General features: G+C 39.2%; 1 protein-coding gene across 1 annotated transcript; it reads left to right on the top strand.

Annotated features, from left to right (window-relative positions):
* The first annotated feature begins 10,601 nt into the window (after nucleotides 1-10,601).
* On the top strand, nucleotides 10,602-19,838 carry pskh1 (protein serine kinase H1). The gene is made up of 4 exons (XM_006797410.3): nucleotides 10,602-10,918; nucleotides 11,566-12,299; nucleotides 13,298-14,215; nucleotides 16,875-19,838. Exons 2-4 carry the CDS (start codon nucleotides 12,231-12,233, stop codon nucleotides 17,190-17,192), a joined length of 1,305 nt encoding a protein of 434 aa, XP_006797473.1. The 5' UTR covers nucleotides 10,602-10,918; nucleotides 11,566-12,230; the 3' UTR covers nucleotides 17,193-19,838.
* The last annotated feature ends 664 nt before the right edge of the window (nucleotides 19,839-20,502 follow it).

The raw sequence follows: 20,502 nt of genomic DNA, 5'->3' as shown, positions 1-20,502 counted from the left end.
AAATTGCACAGAAGATTATTATATCATGATAATTCTGCTTGTAATGAACTCATAAGCTGCTTTTAATGCCTAATGACCAGTGCTTGGGCACAGAGAGAGAAGGGCACAAGAATTTGCTAGAGTACAGGACATGAGGTATTGAACTCCTGTTAGATATCTACAGAAATGAGAAGATTCTTTGCCTTAGGGAAATTATGTGTATTTTTCAAATGAGCATAAGTTGAAAAGGGTACTGAGTGCAGGTAATGTATGGCAGTGTTTTATTTCTGGGCATTCCAGACAAATGGTTCACCAGACCATGCCCCAGATGCCTCCTTATTTTGGATGTTGCCACCTTCATAAGATGCCTTTACTGCCTGCACAGGGCTCTGAGAACAAGACTTTTACTCCCTCAGCTACAAAGATGGGAGTACAACTACAAAGCCACACCACCCGTACAGGATGTCCACTGCTTTTTTCAGTCATTTCTGTTCAGCTTCAACCACTAGTCTCACAAAATAAGTAGTCCTCTGAGTATTGCACCAAGATGCTGGGTCAAATGTTAAATGGGTGTTGGCTGTCTCTGCTGGGCAAATACTGCACTGGCATACCTGTTTTCCCAACACCTAACTGAGAGGAATGCATGCCTTTACTTCTCTTCATTTTCTATTCAAAGCTGATGCTTTGGATTTTTTTTTTTTTGCCTTTTAGGGTGAACACATACTGGCTAACACATTGCCTTAACAAAGTAAATTATTAAACAAGGCTTAATTGATGTATTGTTCATACCTTTAGAAAAATGGCATACATTGTGTTGCTCTGCAGAAGTGAATGTTTAAGTGATCACAATGCATGTTTTTTCAGAATAATCTAGGTGTTATTAATTTGTATAAAACCTAAACTGAGCACAGTTCCCATATCTTTAATATATTCCATTATACTGGTGCTCAAAGTTGGTAATAGGACAAAATCATTGAGGATGAAGGAAAAATAAAGATTTTGGCTCTAGATTGTGACACTTGGAGTGGGTCTAAAATTAATTAGTTGCAGTTTTCAGCAGAGCTTCAAGGAGTTTTGCAGCCCTGAAAATCTCATGTGGATATCTCCTTTGCTTAAGAAAACACACACATACAAAAAAACAAAAAACAAAATCAGCTCAAGGGACCAAGTGGGAGGGCCTCATGGATTGACCAGTCTCACTCTCTCCTGTTTATTTTGCATTCTCCCAAATACGTGGTTGAAAACAGCCAGAAATTAGTACATTCATTTTATTTATTTATTTTTGTAAGTCTTGTTTTGCTGTTTAGCTGGTTGGCATAGTCTCTTCAAACAATAATTCCTTTAACATTAAAAGTAGAGTGTGTAAAATCTCACCACTAGATGTCAGTAGATTGCAGACTGCGGTCAACTGAATTCTGTTTTCTTACTCCGCCCACTTCAAGTACCAAAACCTAGCTACTGTGGCTGCTGTATAACAACTCTGACCACTGTTCATCTGTAGTGAGTGTAGGCTGTCAGTGCACTATTCACCTCCATTATCAGTATGCCAGGTTCACAAGTCTATTTTCTCTGGAGGCTGTAAAACTTTGTCAAAGTAGTCCGATACAAGTCGATGAGACTCACATCTGTTCAATGACAGCGATACTGAGGTGTGTTAATACACATTTATCAATATATATTTGTTAATATAAGATTAAAAAATAACCTCAAAACATACTTACTCTAAATCTATCTACAGCCAGCTAAAATGTATATTAAAAAAAACATAAATAACACTCGGATTACAATTAATTTACTTTACCAAAAGTCATCTAGTGCTCTAACTTTAAAACAGTAGACTCCCCTGTGTATTGGAACTTACAACTCTTTTATGTCTTGTTGATTTTGCATGAAATAAAAAATATGAATGGTTCCCAACAACTTAATCAAGAAATTTAAAGGATTCCTTTTTCATTCCTCTCAGAGGCCTTGTAAGGGTGCACTCCTGTTTTTCTGTAAGGACTACCTTCCATCTAAATGTTGTTGTTTTTTTTAACAATGCACCATGTGTCAACAACATTATTCAGTTAGTGATTTCAAAGGCCACAGACAAAGTCTCCTTTGAATACAAGATCTTCACACAGCGCCTCACTCCTCACTGCATCAGTGATAGGCTGCTTGAGCAAATCTGGCCTGAAATTAACGAGAAACATCTGGATCTATCTCCAAAAAGCCTGAAAAATGTCGACAAGGCCATTTTAAAGGACCTTGGCAAAATTCATAAGTGCAAGGAAAAAGATTTGATTTTTAGTCTGAGGGAACAACTCGATAGTATTGCTGTCCCAGTCTTCACCAAACACCTGTTAGCATTACCAAAAAGAGTACTGAGTGTATCTAAAAACAGGGGCAAGTACAGGGAAGTTGAACTTTACTAAAGATCTGGTAATACACGCTATGGGTGAACTAAACGAGACGATGAGCTGGTATTCGGCAACATTTGACTTCATTATACAGAGGCTGAGCCAAAAGATCTGGAACCAAATTTTGTCCAGCAATTTTGAAATCTCCCCTCGAGAACATTGAAGAACTCAGCTTGACAGTATATGATAAACTCCACAAAAGGTGGCCTTCTCCCGGACAGCTCATGAATATTCATGAGCTATTCATGAGCTGTCCGGGAGAAGGCAACCCAATGATTGACGAAGTGAGTTTCCAAACCTTCAAGAAACACGCCATAGTGAAGAGACAAAGTATCATCTCTTGGGCTTCTGCTTGTGATTTTGTGGCAAAACTATTAAACTAGGTTAAAAACTCAATTAAATTAGGCAATCTAAATGTACAGGGTGGGACATTTATATGGATACACCGTAATAAAATGGGAATGGTTGGTGATATTAAAGTCCTGTTTGTGGCACATTAGTATATGTGAGGGGGCAAACTCCTCAAGATGGGTGATGACCATGGTGGCCATTTAGAAGTCGGCCATCTTGGATACAACTTTTGTTTTTTCAATAGGAAGAGGGCCATGTGACACATCAAACTTATTGGTAATGTCACAAGAAAAACAATGGTGTGCTTGGTTTCAACGTAACTTTATTCTTTCATGAATTATTTACAAGTTTCTCTTTGTTCACAGCCATTGACATGTCGAAGAAGTTAACACGTGAGGAGCGGATTAATATTGTGTTGATATCTGGTGAACGCAGAAACCGGGTCATTGCAGCAGATTTCAATGCAAGACCCCCTACGAGACCACCCATCTCCCATGCTACAGTTAGCAAACTGCTTGCTAAGTTTCGTGAAACTGGTTCAGTGTCGGATTTGCCAAAATGTGGACGCAAGAAAACTGTCACTAATGAAGAAACATCAGTGGCTGTCCTAGCTTCATTCAGCAAGAGCCCACAGCGTAGCACTCACCGCATGTCACTGGAGAGTGGCATTAGTTGAACATCCCTTCGGCGAATATTAGCTACTCACAAATGGCACCCTTACAAACTCCAGCTACTGCAGCATCTCAACGAGGATGACCCAGATCGGCGCACAGAATTTGCAGAATGGGCAAAACAAAAATTATGGGTGCCAGGTCCAAGCTTTCCTAGATGAACAGTTTCCTGGAAAGTGGATTGGTCGTTGTGGGGCAGTTGAAAGGTCTCCCGATCTGACCCCATTAGACTTTTATCTTTGGGGTCATCTGAAGGCAATTGTCTATGGTGTGATGATACGAGCTGTGCAGCACCTGAAACTACGGATACTGGATGCCTGTGCTGGCATTTCTCCTGCGGTGTTGCTATCAGTGTGTGAAGAGTGAGAGAAGAGGGTTGCATTGACAATCCAACACAATGGGCAGCACATTGAACACATTTTATAAGTGGTCAGAAACTTGTAAATAACTCATGAAAGAATAAAGTTATGTTGAAACCAAGCACACCATTGTTTTTCTTGTGACATTATTTTTGAAAAAGCAAAAGTTGTATCCAAGATGGCCGACTTCTAAATGGCCACCATGGTCACCAACCATCTTGAGGAGTTTGCCCCCTCACATATACTAATGTGCCACAAACAGGACTTTAATATCACCAACCATTCCCATTTTATTACGGTGTATCCATATAAATAGCCCACCCTGTAGTTTCAAAAACCAAGAGTGGTTAAAAATGGCCACTCTTTTTCTCCTGTCTGCAAGGTCATGACCTTACAATAAAAATCACTGTGAGGGAAGTGACAGGGTTTGGCACTGTTTCTTAATTTAAAATGTCCAATTATAACAGGACATTTTAAGTTAAGAAACAGTGCCACATCAAAAAATAAATAAATAAATTAAAAAAAATGTTAAAAATAAAATTAAATAAAAATACATTTTTGTTTCGTTTCATTTGCTGTGAATTTGTTGAGAATGGAATATCAGTTTAGAATGGTGTGTCTCAATATAATGTATCATAGCATCATCCTGCAGACTAATTTGAAATGGATGTAATAGTAATGTCCTTATGCATGTGTGTGCAAACTTTAGCAAAGTATAATCAATGTTTCAGGTTAGGTGGTTACATTTGTTTAAATATTCTACTTTCAGTGTTCCAGATTTGATATTTTTACTGAATGGTCTTTTTATTTTATTTTATTTTATTTTATTTTATTTTATTTTATTTTATTTTTACAATGTTTGTTCTGTATGCATTGCTATTTATTAATCGTCTTGTGTTATATGGAAAAGTGTCTCAACTGTGCCAGAGTAATAGCTTGTTAGTCACATTTGGTTTTACCAGTAGGGGCTCCCATATGAAAAAGTGCATTTCTACAGCAGTGGTGGACTAAATGTCCCTAAATAGATGTGGTCCTCCTCCGCATCTGAGTCTACAGTTTCTGAAAACTGTCTGCTCTCTTTATCTCTCTCTGCCTGTGGATCCCTCTGTGCCTGCCTCACTACACCTGTACTCTAAGCTGGCTGCTAATAAATTAACACCTCCCCACATTGCACTACCTAAGGATTCTTAAGTACTTCATCACCAGAGTTGTTTCTTATTTACTTTTACTAAACTAAAAAAATTATCAGGCTTTAAGTTTAACTGCAACATGTTTCTTTTGTAGGATACCTAAGACACTACTTTCTGAACTCTCTGAAATCTCGCTCCAGTGGTATCACAAGACAGTAGTTGACCTAGAGTTGACTGCATGTGTCTGTCCTTCTCTCTAGTAACAGCTCTACTGCTATTCATTCATTCAGCACATCTTAAATGCCAGTGTAAAATTTTCACCCACCCGGTTTTTACCAGTCAGTTCTTTCTGCATTTCTTGCTTTCTTTCTTTTGGCTTATCTCTTTGTGTTGTTGTAATTTTCCATTTAGTGTCTGATGATTAAACAGAAAAAAGCTACAGATATCTGTCAGTCTGTTTTCTAGTGTCATCTGTGGATGAGATATTAAAGAAAAGAGCAGTATACCTTAGTGGAGTAACAACAATTGTTGAAACATCCATAGAACAATCCTATTTCATTACGAAAGGCGATCTTCTATTTTTAACAGCATCCTGATTCAGATCAGTTGATCGCTTTTATCACAGTTCCATGTCATCACAGACATTGTGTTTCATGTGTGGCTTCAGTTGTGTGGTGAGCCTAAATTTGCAATGTGAAGTGACTGGGTTCTTGTGATTTTTTGACTGATTTCCTCCATTTTAATCTTGTAAATTCTAAATCTTGGAATACTGCCCCCATCTCCATCTCTGTATCTTTTCCCTTTCCCAAGAATGGCCCTAGTGTACTAGTGGACACTTCCTTAGGTACACCTTGATAGTGCTGGTTTGGACTTCTTTGGCCCTCAGAACTTTTTTCCCCTTCTTTTTTTAAACAAGATTTTGGAAACATTCCTCAGAGTTTTTGTCCATATTGGCATAATTACATTGTGTAAACTGTAATGTTATTATGCCAATAATAACATTGCATATCCATGATGTGAATTTTCTCACTGTCATGTTTAAGGAACCAGGTTGAGATGATCTGAGCTTTGCAACACAGCACATTAACCTGTTGCAATCAGCTATCAGACATGTGGTCATAAAGGCACGGACATAGCCACAATACTCAGGTAGGGTGTGGATTTAAAGATTACCATTTGGTACCAAGAAACCCAAGACAATCCAACAATATTACACCATCACCAAAACTTGAACCGTTGCTACAGGTGGGATAAAACAATTTTTTCATGCTGTTTGTGCCCAATTATGACCGCGCCATCTGAACTTCAAAACTGAAATTACACTCATCAGACCTGGCAAGGTTTTTCCAATTTTGGTGATTGCATGCAAATTGTAGCCTTATGATCTTCTGCTGCTGTAGTTTGATATATTGTGCATCCAGAGATTCTCTCCTGCAGAGACAGTTTTCTTCTGACCTCTAGCATTAACATTCGCTCACAATCCTAATCCTAATGCTGCTAACTGCTAAGCTAGCATTTGTATTTGTAACTAAAATCAAAGTTATTGATACAAAGCTGTGAGTTTTCTAAAAATTAACTCTTAAAAAACTGTCAAAAAGACAGACTAGACTTGCAGGAAGTCAAAGAGGCACCTGATTTATTAACTATGAGAGACAGAAAATAGAAAGAGAGAGCATGATGCCAACAATGACCTGAGAAAGACTGAGGCAATAAAAAAGAATAAGTATACAAGAGGGAGAGAAGTACAGTCAGTCAGACAAACCTGACTGCTAGTCATTTCTATGAACGTAGAACAACATTTATATTTAAACTTTATTGATATCTGTTCCTGTCCAGTCTTCTTGTTGTGTTTACGCCTTTCTTCACTCATACCTGGTTATCTTCCTGCATGTATGGCTACAGAGTTCAGTACAAGCAGGTTAAACAAGAATTTACTAGTTGGATGTTTTAGTGTTGTGAGCATCTTCAACTTTCAGGGACACCGGGGACCTTGAATCTGTTATATGGTGATGAGATATTTCCCCAGCGATTTTGCAAAACTCTCATAAAAAGCCAATAAAAAATAGACACAGAAGCACTTACTGGCCATCAGCTAGACTGTAAAAGTTAGATCCAGGTGTCCCAGACATGCACTATTCAACAGGGACCAAATAAAAACCCTACAATATCTGTGACACTTACCATGTAGATACAGTACCTCAGGACAAGAATAAAATTCCTGTAATATTCTCGTGATATGGAAACTAATAGCTTGGTCAATAATATCCTGAGAAGGAGTATGTTGTAGTTTATGATATTTTTATCTCCTGTGGTGTCAGTATAGTAGTCACGCAATATTCCTTGAGGGAGTAATGTGCCTGTGGTAATCAATAGTGAGTTTACTATCACGGCGTAAGGTGGCGATCTCGGTCTGGATGCAGGGGGAGTTACAGAAACAGAAAAATCCTACGACAAGGAACAAATCTGACACAGGATGTCATCTTCTAGAGTTTCTCCTTTTGTCGGACTGCTTCTATGCGCTCACTGGAAACTCTCACGGGCTCTTACTCATCCTCTGCAGAAAAATGCGGCACACACTTTAAAGCTCTTCTTTCTCACAAACCTACACCCAAATGAGGGGGAACTATCATGGGGATATTAATGGACACAGAGACACAGATGGAGTCAACTGAGCTTTTAATAGAGCATCTCCTCCTTCTCTGTAGCGATAAATAATACAGCAGTCAGCAAATTTAGACCTAATAGATGATATTGACCTTTGAAAGGGGAAAATAGTGTGAGTAACAGGACAGCACAAGTGGAAATGGAGAGAGAGAAAGATGTGGGTATGGAGCGTTGGGAGAGTAGTGATGGAGAGGAATACACACGAGTGTCAATAGAAGCAGGGCACTCAGACAAAGCATCTTGATCAGAGTGCGACAAAGCGGTGATCAATCACAAAGATGACGACGTAGCAGAGCGGGCTGCAGCGCTGGAGAGGCCCTGACCTCAGCTGCACTGCAGATAGAGCAGAGAGGCTGGATGGGCAGCAAGAGCCCTCAGAGGATCTCTTTCGTTGCTTTTATCTCTCTCTCTTTGTCTCATCCTTTTCTCCCTGTCCCTGCCTCATCGCTGCAGTGGGTCTTCTTCTCTCTCTCCTTATCTCCTTCTTTCCGTTTTGATTACTCTCTGCTGCTTCATCTTTCTACCCCCTCCCACCATTCCTTTCTTCCTATATTTCTGTCTGGTACCCACCATCTGTCATCCGTTGTCTTCCTCCGTCACCCCCACCGCTTCTCCCCCACTCATTTTCACTCCCTCAATCCAATTCAGGGAGCTTTATTGGCATCATAAGATGAATTTTACTGTCTCTGCCTCTCTTTCTGGAACATTTGTCTTCCTATTACTAATTCTCTATTCTTTTAATGCTGCTCCACAAAACTCTGCTGCGCCCTGCACAAGCTGCACAAGCCATGGTCAAGTGAGTCTACAACACTGAGTCCAGTATGCTCCATCACATCAATATCAAAGCCAAGGACCTGCGTTGTTTATTATACTGCTCGTGAATCAAGCAGGGTGAAACTGAACGTTACTCATCCCAGTACAGTGGAGGCATGTAAAGAAACAGTTATTCTAATAAAGTGGCTTAAAAGTACTTTACAGTCTGAGGCGGCCTTGGAGTGACTTTTATGCTAGCAGTGACACCGTGTGGAAAAATCCTGTAAGAGTTTTACTTCACTGATGCAAAGCTCAGCATATCAGACTACAGCTGATATGCATTTTGTCCTGCAAACCTATATCTTTAAACACAACCAAAGCATATAATTAACCACATGAAATCTGTTTAAAACAAAAACATATGCATGCTTTCATTTAATTTTGTAGAAACTGCACGGCAGGGAGAGCACCTCGACATATGGTTTAGTCCTGGATAAATTGTGTTTTCAGAGTGGAGGCGGAGTGAAGTGGCCTCAATTTTATTTGCATGCCTGCATTGAATTAAATGCATAAAAAATAGCCCAAAGATCACCAGTGGTTCCCCAAAGTGCCTCAGTGGGATACCATCACATAAAGGAATAATAAAACTAACTATCATGTAAAATTTTCACTTGCTCCACATCATTTATATTTTGCTCAGATGTCTGCGGAAAGCTGCAGCAGCTGTAACATCACAGATTCTCTCAGATGTTGTGACTTGAGGCATGTCCATATCAAATGAAGGTCAGATACTAGTCATCCTATGTGGAACTCCTTTAGTTGGAAGCATAACTTCTAAACTTTCTTGTACTGTTTCAAGACAAAAAAAAAAAAGTCATAGGGACTTCTTTCTGTATCCAGGAAGTGACGGTGAGGACTTAATGGGGTCGAAACAAGCCGAGGGAGGTCGTCCGATTTTACAGAGGAGAAAAAAAAGAAAAAAAAGGGGAGAAAAAAAAGTTGGGTGGAAGCGGAGAGATGTGTACAGTTAGACACAAACAGGTAAAGTGCACAGGAAGCAGAATGATATAGCTTTCAAAATAAGAGTAGACCAAGAACAATCTCCTTGAAATGTCAACATGCAACTATTGTTAGAAGATTTGCTCATGACCGAGAGCTCAATAGAGCTTTTAGTTCCTAATGACCACAACCACACACACTATGCGTTACTTTTTCATATTTGTTTGGCATCCGTTTGTGGTAATTTTGTGTCACCGAGTGTGTCTTTGTACTCATTTGGTATTATTGGGTGATCATCATGCAGCTTTCTGTGGTTGCTTACAATCAGTTTATAGTGGTTTTGTGTCTCTCTATAATTGTTTTGCATCTTTGAGTTAATTTAGTGCATCTTTACAGTCATTACGTGTCACTTGTGATCATTTTTATGTTTCTTAAGTAGGAATACACTAAACGATTAGATCACGATCAGTGGCAACAAGCCAATCTAAGGGGGCAATCTATTCAATTTTGTGTGTTTGCTGAACCATGCGACCAGCACTGTAGCATAGAGAAAGGTAGCTGCCAAAGGTCTTTTTAGTCCTATGGCAAACTGAGGTGATGCTGTAAACTCTTTATTATTTCACTCCTCTTGTCTTATCTGTTCCACTCTGTGTCTGAGGAGGAACAAGGGCAAATCAGCATCACCATAAAAGTCAGCAAAGCACAGCAAAGACTTTTACACTGCGGTGAAATGAGACTATAGTGCAAATGTATGAGCTGACTTTTACATTTCATTCATCTTTGTCCCTTCTTGTGTTTGAATTTTTAAACACAGATCTACTAAATTTTAATTCCTGGTTGTATTTACAAAGTTAGGAAAGCAATTTGAAAGTCGAGCTTGATGTTCCTTTATATATATATATATAAACGTATTTTCAACATTTACCTCAACGTAAGGAATATAGTTTTCTATAGTATAGTTTTCTAATTTTACACTTATTTTGTATGGGTACTTGGTATCTGCAGATACTAGATTTCAAAAGTATCTATATTTTAATGCAGAAATTAGAATCACCTTACACTTTCTACACAAGGAATTGTTTTCTTTGCTCTCAATGCACTTAACAGAATAGACGGATAATAAGAAGGACACAGTGCAGACATGAAGACAGTATATTTCCAGATTTATATGTGTAGAGGTGTATATTTATAAAAATAAATAATGAGTGGATGGCTGGATACTAGTCTTTTCTGCTTTATTTTGAAAGTCTAGACCGGAACGCCGGCGCCTCTTGACGCTTCTCTGTGGGTGTGGGAAGGTGGTCCTGGTTGAAAAACACCGTCCAGAAAAGCAACCGACGGGATGACTTTGAGTGTTCTTGTACACTTCTTTAACATTTTGTAACACCATGAAAACAAATTAGCAAACTCTAAAAGTGACAAAGTGTCGCCAAGAAAGGCCGTGATGGATTTGAGTTGTTTGTCCTCGGGAGTAAAGTTGGGAAACTACGAGGTGAAAATGGAGAGCCCAGCTGAGTGAGAGTGGGGTGAGGAGGCTGGATTTGGCAAAAGTTGGGAGTCCTGCCTTACTGCTAGCAGGCTAGTTAGCGTGCTTAGACACTTCGCTATCTCGGGTAAGTCGAGAGGTGAGATTCAGAGTCACTCTTACGCTTTTAATGTCTGGGTTCTTAGTGAAAACTTTTAGAGACTACCCTAATGTTACTAAAGGTTGGAGAAAATCAGGTAAAGTGGTTTTTATCATAAAAAAATAAACACGAAAAAGGCCTTCACTTAAAAAAAAAAAAGAAAAATCTCGAAGTTAAGTGTAGTTTTGCTTTAGGTTTCTTAAGTAAATGTACTCATTTTCAGTTTTATTAGTTTCAGCCTGTAACGTACTCCTTAATTCTTGTTTTGTGGTAGGTTGCTAAACATTTTGTACAAACAAAAAATAAAAATAAAGTATATCAACCAGCCTTCCAGCTCAGATATGTGACCATCTGTGTTGGTGCTCTCTTTTCATAATGGCAAAGCCTGTCACATGTCGTCTTAGTCATTCCAAAACATGTATTAATAGCTTTGATCATATATTTCTGCTGGGAGTCTCACAGTATGGCCTCATCACACAACTTCCATATAAAAGTATACTTAATTTTAGTGTTAAAATGAGTGACCAAAAAGCATGTATGTTAAAAGATTCCTGCTGTCATATCTGTATTTGCTAAACACACAAACTTGTATTCATATTTCATTTTGTGCTTAATTTTTTCTTTGCATTTCACAGCCTCCCTTCACTGTTCTTCAGCTTGTGATTCTCCAGGGGAGCTGCTTCATGTGTGGCGAGACCGCTGCTGACATTGCAGCTTTTCCCAATGGATCATAGTGTAGTTGATGGTGGTCTTATTTTCCCTGAAAGTTTTGAATGAGTCCTGAGGACAACTTTGCATTTTCCCCCAAAAGGCAGCTCCGGTTAAGCCTGCTTTAGAGAAGCTGGATAACGCTCAGGCTAACGGCTCCCTTTCGGATCAAACTTTTTTCTTTCTTTTTTTTGCCGTGAGCATCCACACCGGCTGTATCCATTCCATTTTCTCTGTACATTATCCTATCTGAGATGCATCCTTGATAACATCTGACTGTGTGGCCCTGCTACAGGCCTACTGAAGCACACTGAAGACAACTAGTACCAGAGATTTGCGTAAGCTGCAGGCCCGTTCAAGATGTATTCATGAGCACTTGGAAGTTGTTAAACCAGACTCAATCGCATTCATGTACTGTGACTGCTGATACCAGCTCACTGGTACTTGAGTGGATGTAATCCGCTTTATTCATGAACCCTCAAGCTGAGTCTGGGTGCAGCCTGGATGTTGCTGTTAAATCGGCTGTGGCGGTGATGAGGCAGGGCTCCTGGTGGCCTGTGTGGCTGACTGGGCAGTGGCCCAAGGTGATGTGATGGGGTGCCGGAACAGTAAGGTCCTCCCTGAGCCTCCAGAGGATGTTAAGTTGGACCTGGTCAAAAAGGTCAGTAAAGATGCTGTAACTGTTAACGGTATGGTTATGGCGTATGTAATCATGCATATCAACAGCTTCACTGTCCAGATACAGTGACATGGTGGAGCTGTCCGAAATGGCTTAAAGTCACTTTGGAGGCAGTTTGTTTGGTTAAAAAGGAAAATAGCATATGCGGCTTTTGAATGATGTGAATATTTCATCATCGTCCACAGGAGGGAAAACAATACAAAGTCAAAGTGCTTTCATAGGTACATTTATTTCAACATGAAATTTTGCTTTTAAAAGATCTAGATTACAACACAACTATGATTAAACAATGTCTCTTCATATAATATTTTTTAGTCCTAAGTATTTGAGGGGAATCTGTTAGAAAACTAATCTGGTAGTGTTTTGACTTAATATTAATTTGTGTTTCTAAAAGTAAAACTAAAAAAATATATATATATTTAATCTTTTTGAATGTGGCTAATGGGTAAATGGATTTAGTCCCTCTCTACTCAAAATTTACAATCGGGTCTCATTCATACATAACTTTTATCTGTGGCACACTCTTATGGGATGCATCAGGGCAACTCGGGGTTAAGTATCTTGCTCGAGGATGCCTCTCTCATGTGGACAAGAGAGAGTCAGGGATCAATGCAACAACCTTCTGATTGGCAGACAACCTGCTCTATCACCTCAGCTGCAGGTCTTTTGTTACTTTACACTGAACCTATTTGGTTTTGAGACTGCTTAGTGGGTGCAACAAAACATTTTATTGGTCTTTTTATTTACCAACTAAAAAAAATATTGATTTATTCAGAAATGCTGTAAAATATCTATTGCTCCTACTTACTACACAAAGCTGCAGTGTGGAGACTGGCTGCTTTGAACACATCTAATCTGTAACTGTAGACATTGTATAGACAAAGAATATAAGTATAATTTAGTATGGTAGTTTTTTTGGTGATTTCTTTCTTTCATTGATCTTCTGTGTATTTTGATGAACTGTGCTGTGTATTTTTCAGGTTGATCCTCAACCTCAGCCAGATATCTATAAGCACTTCATACGAGGGGATGGCTCTGGAAGCAAGATGGGTGTGGCTGGTGGCGGAGCAGGTGACAAAGCAGAGATCACCTCCCCACATCAAGCCCAGGCTCACACTGCCACTCCCACCGCTTCAGCTCACCTCCCTAAGGACCTGTCCGAATTGCCGGATCCTCAGCGAAGGAAAGTGGCGAAATACAGAGCTAAGTTTGATCCCCGGGTTACAGCCAAGTACGAGATCAAAGCTTTGATAGGCCGGGGGAGCTTTAGCCGTGTGGTCCGCGTGGAGCACAAGAGCACCCGACAGCCATACGCAATCAAAATGATCGAGACCCGGTACCGTGAGGGGAGGGAGGTGTGCGAGTCAGAGCTGTGTGTTCTGCGTCGTGTTCGTCATACTAATATAATCCAACTCATGGAGGTCTTCGAGACAGCTGAGCGCGTCTACATGGTCATGGAGCTGGCCACTGGAGGAGAACTTTTCGATCGGATCATCGCACGCGGCTCCTTCACAGAGCGGGACGCCACGCGGGTGTTGCAGATGGTGCTGGATGGCGTCAAGTATCTCCACACTTTGGGGATCACTCACCGAGACTTGAAGCCTGAGAACCTGCTCTACTACCACCCGGGACCTGATTCCAAGATCATCATCACTGATTTTGGTTTGGCCAGTAGCAGGAAAAAGGGAGGCGAGTGTTTGATGAAGACCACCTGCGGCACACCGGAGTACATAGCGCCTGAAATCCTAGTGAGGAAGCCGTACACAAACGCTGTGGACATGTGGGCGCTTGGGGTGATTTCCTACATCCTGCTGAGTGGAACCATGCCCTTCGAGGATGACAATCGCATGAGGCTCTACCGGCAGATCCTCAAAGGGAAATACAGCTTTTCTGGAGAGGTGAGGAGTTAAATCTGTTTGCTCACTTTTCCCCTTACACCAGCACACTTCGATCGTATTGGGAATGCATTCCTCAGACTGCAGGGGGCTTTGTCAACAGATTTCCAGGAAGTTCAGCTTGTGAGGTGAAATGGTTGTAACCCAGATACATATACTGTGTCTTTTTTTTGGACTTCAAATCCTTCACAATTCTCCACTTTTTATGTGTCATTTCACGTAAACTGGTACCTTGTACACTGGAGCACTCTCAGTAATTTGTCTTTTCTAAATCAATACAGCGCTCCTCAAAATGTGCACCCAATAATTTATGCTTTATTCATGTATATAGTCAGAAGAATGCTGAGTAGTCCATTCCTTTGTTTCACAGTGTGGGATGTTAATGTTACCAAAGGGGCCCGTGGTTAATGTTTGCCCCACATACAACCACTCCAGCGTGAATAATCGCTGAGTAGTTTTGTAATATTTAATGAGAAGCAGTTGAATCATCTGAGTTTTCTGGGGATTTGGCCAGATTTTTAACTTCTCAAATATCTGACAGGTAAGATAAGGCCAGATCAGGGATGTTTAATAATTGAAAACACTTCCAAGGAGCCAGTATTTTGCTTCAGCAAAGACTGGCTGAACCAGCTGTGCTGCATACAGAGAGTTTTCCTTGAAATAAGTAAATAGAGCTTTTCACTAGAACTGACCTTTACACATTTTGAGGATAAGTTTGTACTTTATAAACAGTTCAGAAGACCTCGAGAGTAACTAGAAGAATATCTCTGGACATTCACAACATTTCTTTGGCAAAAACAACAAACAGCAGAAACTACTTTCTCGGGACATTTCTGGGACAAATTATAAACACAGTGTTTATAAAATTTCCAAACAGCTGTCTCTATACGTCCAAAAGATACGGCGCAACATTTTTCATTGATCTACCATTAACTCAAAGATGTAGCTGAGGTTATAGCGTCTGTGCTCATTAGCTAGTTGCTGTCCATGGCCAGTTAAGGAGCGCATGGTGGGATTATAAGATTTTTTTTTCTCATAAAAACAGCTTAGTGCTATGAAAGTAAATCGCATTTCACACGTCATTTCAGCCTTTTTACAATTTTTTAATTGTGACAATATTCATTTTGCTGTTTTATAGTTTTCTTCTTCATAAAAGCGTTTTCATTCAATGTTTGTTCACCATAAAATATTGTGTGCATGTTTTAAAGCATATTGTTGAACAGTTTCAGTTTTCAAAAGATTTTAAGTTGAATCTAATGCAGATCCGTGTTTGCTAGCTTGCAGTGTTTCGTGGTGCATTACTGCACTACAATTTGCAGGAACATTTGTCGGCTTATGATCGTAACCCATCCTTTAGTAGCCTGTGAATGTCTACTGGTGGTCAAACCATTCACAAGGTTGAACTGCTTCCATATGAGTGCAGAGCATTGGCCTCAAAAGAGCTAAAGCTATACCAAATGGGCAGTACTTTTGCAAGATACCAAATCAGACTAATGAGCCTCACTTATGTGAATTCATCAGGGTTTGCCAGTAATGGAAAGTAGTCAGAGACCTTCTGTACGTGTGGTCACGTCAATGTTTTTGAGAAATCCCAAAGCTGTTCTTGAAGAAAAGCTTGTCCTGATTGGAGGAGCTGCGGTAGAGCAGGCTTGAATGTGCTTCCCTTGGGGACGTTGGTCTTTACAGCTGTGATAAATAATATTCACATTTACAGCTCCAGTCCAGGATATAACACAGCCCAGTCATTGTTATAGGGTGGGGGAGAATTGTATTGAGGTGGGTTATATGTATATATGTCATGTATTTTTAGCCAGCACTGGTGATTTACCTGCTGTGGGATTTGGAGTGGGGTAGTTGTCTGCTGGGAGACTGAAAACACAGCTAGTTGCCAAGCAGGACATTATGTAGAGTTTGTGTGTGAGAAGAGGCATGCAGTATGGATGTTCCCAATTCCTGTCTAAGTAGAAATAGAGTTTAACTCATCACCAGGAACTTGCAGTAAAAAGAGTCCATGTCAGAGTTAACGTTAAAAAAGGCTTTTACCAAGAGTAAACGGCTTTAACTTGAGAACATCTTGAGAACAGCCACTCAAAATGTATGCACGGGGCAATTTTAATTTGCTTAATAAAATAACTTAATTAACTTATTGTAGATGCTTTACTAGTACTGCTCATTGCTGCTTTGTGTTTCTGCTGCCATCTTGTGTCCACTGGGCAAAACCCTGCCAACATTTCTCAAGATTAATGCTATAGCTACTCATTTCATGCTCTTTGAACCCAATTTTTTTGCTTTGCAACTTTTGTTGGGGGACCAAAAGTGGCTTTCAATGAAAGTGTCCTACATACATTGTTGGCGTAAATATTTTGCACATTAGTAAGCTTTTTCTGTTGGACAACCACCGATTTGTATTTCAGAGAAAATTTGTTGGTTTTATCAGATGTGCAAAGCTTTTACAAGCCTTCTGTATATACTGTTAGGTTAAGGAGATGCATGAAAAGTGAAATGTTTTTGCTTCAACCTGCTTCAACTTTTATCATTAGTTTCAGCTAGTTGTACCTAATATACAATGAACCGCTTCTATAAAGTATATAAAGAAATTTGGTAACATTCAACCAGTTGGTTTTATTTCAGTCTTTCTCCCTTGCCTGTCTTCTCTCTGCAGCCATGGCCCAGTGTGTCCAACCTTGCCAAAGACTATGTAGAGCGTGTTCTAACAGTGGATCCCAGTGAGCGACTTACCGCCGGTCAGGCCCTCAAGCACCCCTGGATCGTCAGCATGGCAGCCTCGTCGTCCATGAAGAACCTGCAGCGTTGCATATCTCAGAACCTCCTGAATCGTGCGTCCTCACGCTGCCACAGCACCAAGTCATCCCAGTCCACGCGCTCCAGCCGCTCAACCAAATCCAACAAGGCTCGGCGGGTGAGAGAGAAGGAGCTGCGAGAGCTGAACCGGCGCTATCAGCAGCAGTACGATGGCTGAAGCAAGGCCCGACAGCCAACGACTGTAGCGGACCTTCTTTCTTCTTTTTTTTTCTTTAAACAACACAGCAATGACTGAAGCTTTGAGTTGCTGCCAGTGTTTGGGGGGCAAAATTGTCTTGAAGTCCCACATTTCTGCCTTAAAATAAGGATAATGACTTGACTAAATCCATGACTCTAAAATGACAAAGCTGAAAAGTCACTGAGACTGTAGAACAATAAAGAACAAACAAAATCATTCAACGTCTATGGCAGTGTGTTGCAACTGCTCCATCCACTCTTTCACATTTACTTTTAGCAGGATGGTGCCTTTCACTTTCCTTGTGTTCTCCCGTTCCCTGTGTCGCTACATATTTATTTATTATTGTTGACATGATTATTAGTCTCCATTCAAATGGTCACTGGATAATGACCTTCCACAAGGATCTGTTGAACAGAGTTCTGGATACTGACATTACTAAGAAGAAAGAGATTCTTCAGAAGACGAGGGAAACACATTCCTCTCACTCATTTCTGATTGCTGTGAATTTATTATTGTGCTAATTGTATAGACCTTGATTTCAGATGTGGTTAATCATATCGAGCTGCAACATAATCACACCGTTTTAGGCCAAAATGATTTAGTCAGTCCAAAGCTTAGCTACTCTTGCCATCATTGTTAAGATCCTAAAACTATCAAAAGATTGTGAAGCTTTTTTATTTTTTTTGCGTCGCTGTTAAATCTTAGTTGTGTTAGGCAATAATAGATTACGCAGCCTGTGTCATTTTGATTTGACATTGCTCGTAAAGTACCAGCGATGAGCCTTTCCTTGTTGTACAGCAGGGATTTGTCTTAATAATGGAAAATGGCCATTGAGTTTTCTTGATCACCGGCACATGAATCTTAGTCACAGATACACAGGCTGCTTTGGGTTTCCATGAGCTTTTTCATACTGTCTTTAGAAATGTAGCCTAGCTTTAAAATAATTGTGTAAGATTTATTATGAATTGATTATTTTCACCGAGTAATTTCCAGGTGTTATGACACTCTTCCATTAGCTTATTGAGCTAGCCAAGTGACAGAAATGACATTGTCCTGCTGTGAAAGAGCTTAACAAAGCTATGGCAAAATAATTTAAAAAACATTCTTACATACAAATTTAAATTACATTCCACAAAAGTGCCACACATTAAATTGCAAATTGTTATGATAACAGTAGAGTGACCAAGTAACTTTAGATAGGTTAGTGTTTTTGGAGCTTGCCTGTTCTTTCAAAACTGAGTAAATCCTAATTCTGAAACTCTAATATCTTTATGTAGGCATATTTAAATAAAACAAGTAGGAAAGCAGATATCAAGAAATCATTTTCTCCAAAAACTTAATTTCTATTGTTGGTATTATATATGTTGTAACTGTAACACTTTTAAAGGTGTAAGTCAGTTTAGTAAGTCTGTAGTTTGTTTCCTAAATCTTAAGAAGCACTCTATTTACAAACTTTGTACATTTATTCCACTACATTTAACAGTTTTGATGCAGCCTTGTCTTAAAGTCCCACCAACTTTGTCCCAAAATTTTACTCAGAACGGGAGACATATTACAGAGTATGCTTTAGAAAAATATGGAAGGAAAATGATGAAGATAAACAGACAACTGATGCTAAGCAACTGATATCTAATGTTGGGCTTGCTCTAATTGGCTTGGAGAAAATCATTTGAAAAACCCACATATAGTCATAGAGTTTGTGGAGATTAAAGGGATTGTGTTTTGGTTTTTCGCAATGTATTTAGCTTTCTGTGGATGTAAACAACCCTCTAAAATGAAGGAGATAAAGAGTGCAGCCATGCAGCTATACAGTTTAATGTACAAGGCTTTTTTTATACAGAGACATTTTCAACTGAAGTTATAAAACATTCAAACAGCTCGCTACAAGAACTCTAGTTGGTCAGATCTGCAGTATGAGCTGCAAAGAAACTGTAGTTGTTAGTTTTTTCTGATGTTTACAGTCTAAACCATTTCCACTAAACTTATGAATATTTAGCATCGTTGTGCAATGAAGTATTGTGACCAGTGCACAAATCAGAGCTATGCTGATGAAATATCAATACCTTTAAATGAAAAAGTGATTTTTTTTTTTTAACTTTGTTGATGAAGATGGTTAAAGTGATGACTATTCCCAAGTTGATAGGGAAAAAGAATCCCAGAAGTATTACAACCAAAAGACTCACAAAAGAGATTGAAATTGTTTGTCCTTTTTGCTGTTTTTCTTTCTGGCAAAGCACTTAATGTACAGTACTGAACTGAGATTCATGATTTTCTAGTTTGTTTGTGTCTTTTGTTTTTTCAGAAGCCTTCCAGAGGAAATTTAATGGTACTTTGCGGTCTTTCCGTCTTTGCTTTTTGAGGATTTTGCTGTGATCTTTCCTAGAGTTTAAAAGTGTGCTGTTGTGAACTTTTTAATATGTACTGGAAACCTGATCGAGCCATGTCCGCTGACCTCAGTTTTTCCTTTGCTTTTTGTCTTTTGGCTTTCACTTTTGTTCCGTGAGGCTTTGTCATCTCTCTGATGCAACTGTTTCCGTCGTCTTTGATCATTTTTAGTCTCTTCCTTTGTCCTACTGCTGTTTTTCTTAGTATTCCTCTACAGGTAAAATGCTTTTTATATATATATATATATATATATATATATATATATATATATATATATCAATTAAATAGAAACTGTAAAGCGAAACTCTAATTTTCACCCTGTGCGCCCAAAAATGTTGTATTGATATCAAATGCACAGTCTGCAGGCTTTAAAGAATTTGTGTTCTTTACTGAGATATCAGCTGTAGCCGTGTTAAAAGAATGCTTTGAGTGACCTCTTGAATGATTTTTCTTTCCAACATACAGTATTGAGTGTGTTCATTTGGTCAAAAGTGAATCAACAGTTAAAGTAAATACAAAAAAAAAAAGAATTATAGCTACAGATTATGAATTTGGACTCAAAGGGATTTCTGTAGTTGAATTAGTCATTACTGAGTGCCTGTTGTGTGTCATGTTCAGCACATTTGTAAAAATGTTTCCTTTCATGTTTTTATATATCTGTTTCATTTTATGCCAATGCTGTCTTTCTAAATGAAGTAGCCAACTCAGCACTGTTACATGAAAACAGTTCATCTTGTGTTATTGTGTCAAAATAAATGATAAACTTTGATTCCTCTGCCATTAACTTTTTAATTTTTTTTTCTTTAACTCATGAGTTGTGTGTGCCAATAAAGCACCGAAACCTGACTTGCTGCTTCTTTGCACTTTCCATATTTGCAGATGGGTCAAATGTTTGTTTGTTCAG

Source organism: Neolamprologus brichardi, chromosome 7 (assembly GCF_056152115.1).
Source record: "Neolamprologus brichardi isolate AB-2024 chromosome 7, ASM5615211v1, whole genome shotgun sequence".
NCBI lineage: Eukaryota > Metazoa > Chordata > Actinopteri > Cichliformes > Cichlidae > Neolamprologus > Neolamprologus brichardi.
The sequence above is the reverse complement of the archived record's forward strand: the minus strand, read 5'-3'. Positions and strand labels throughout refer to the sequence as shown.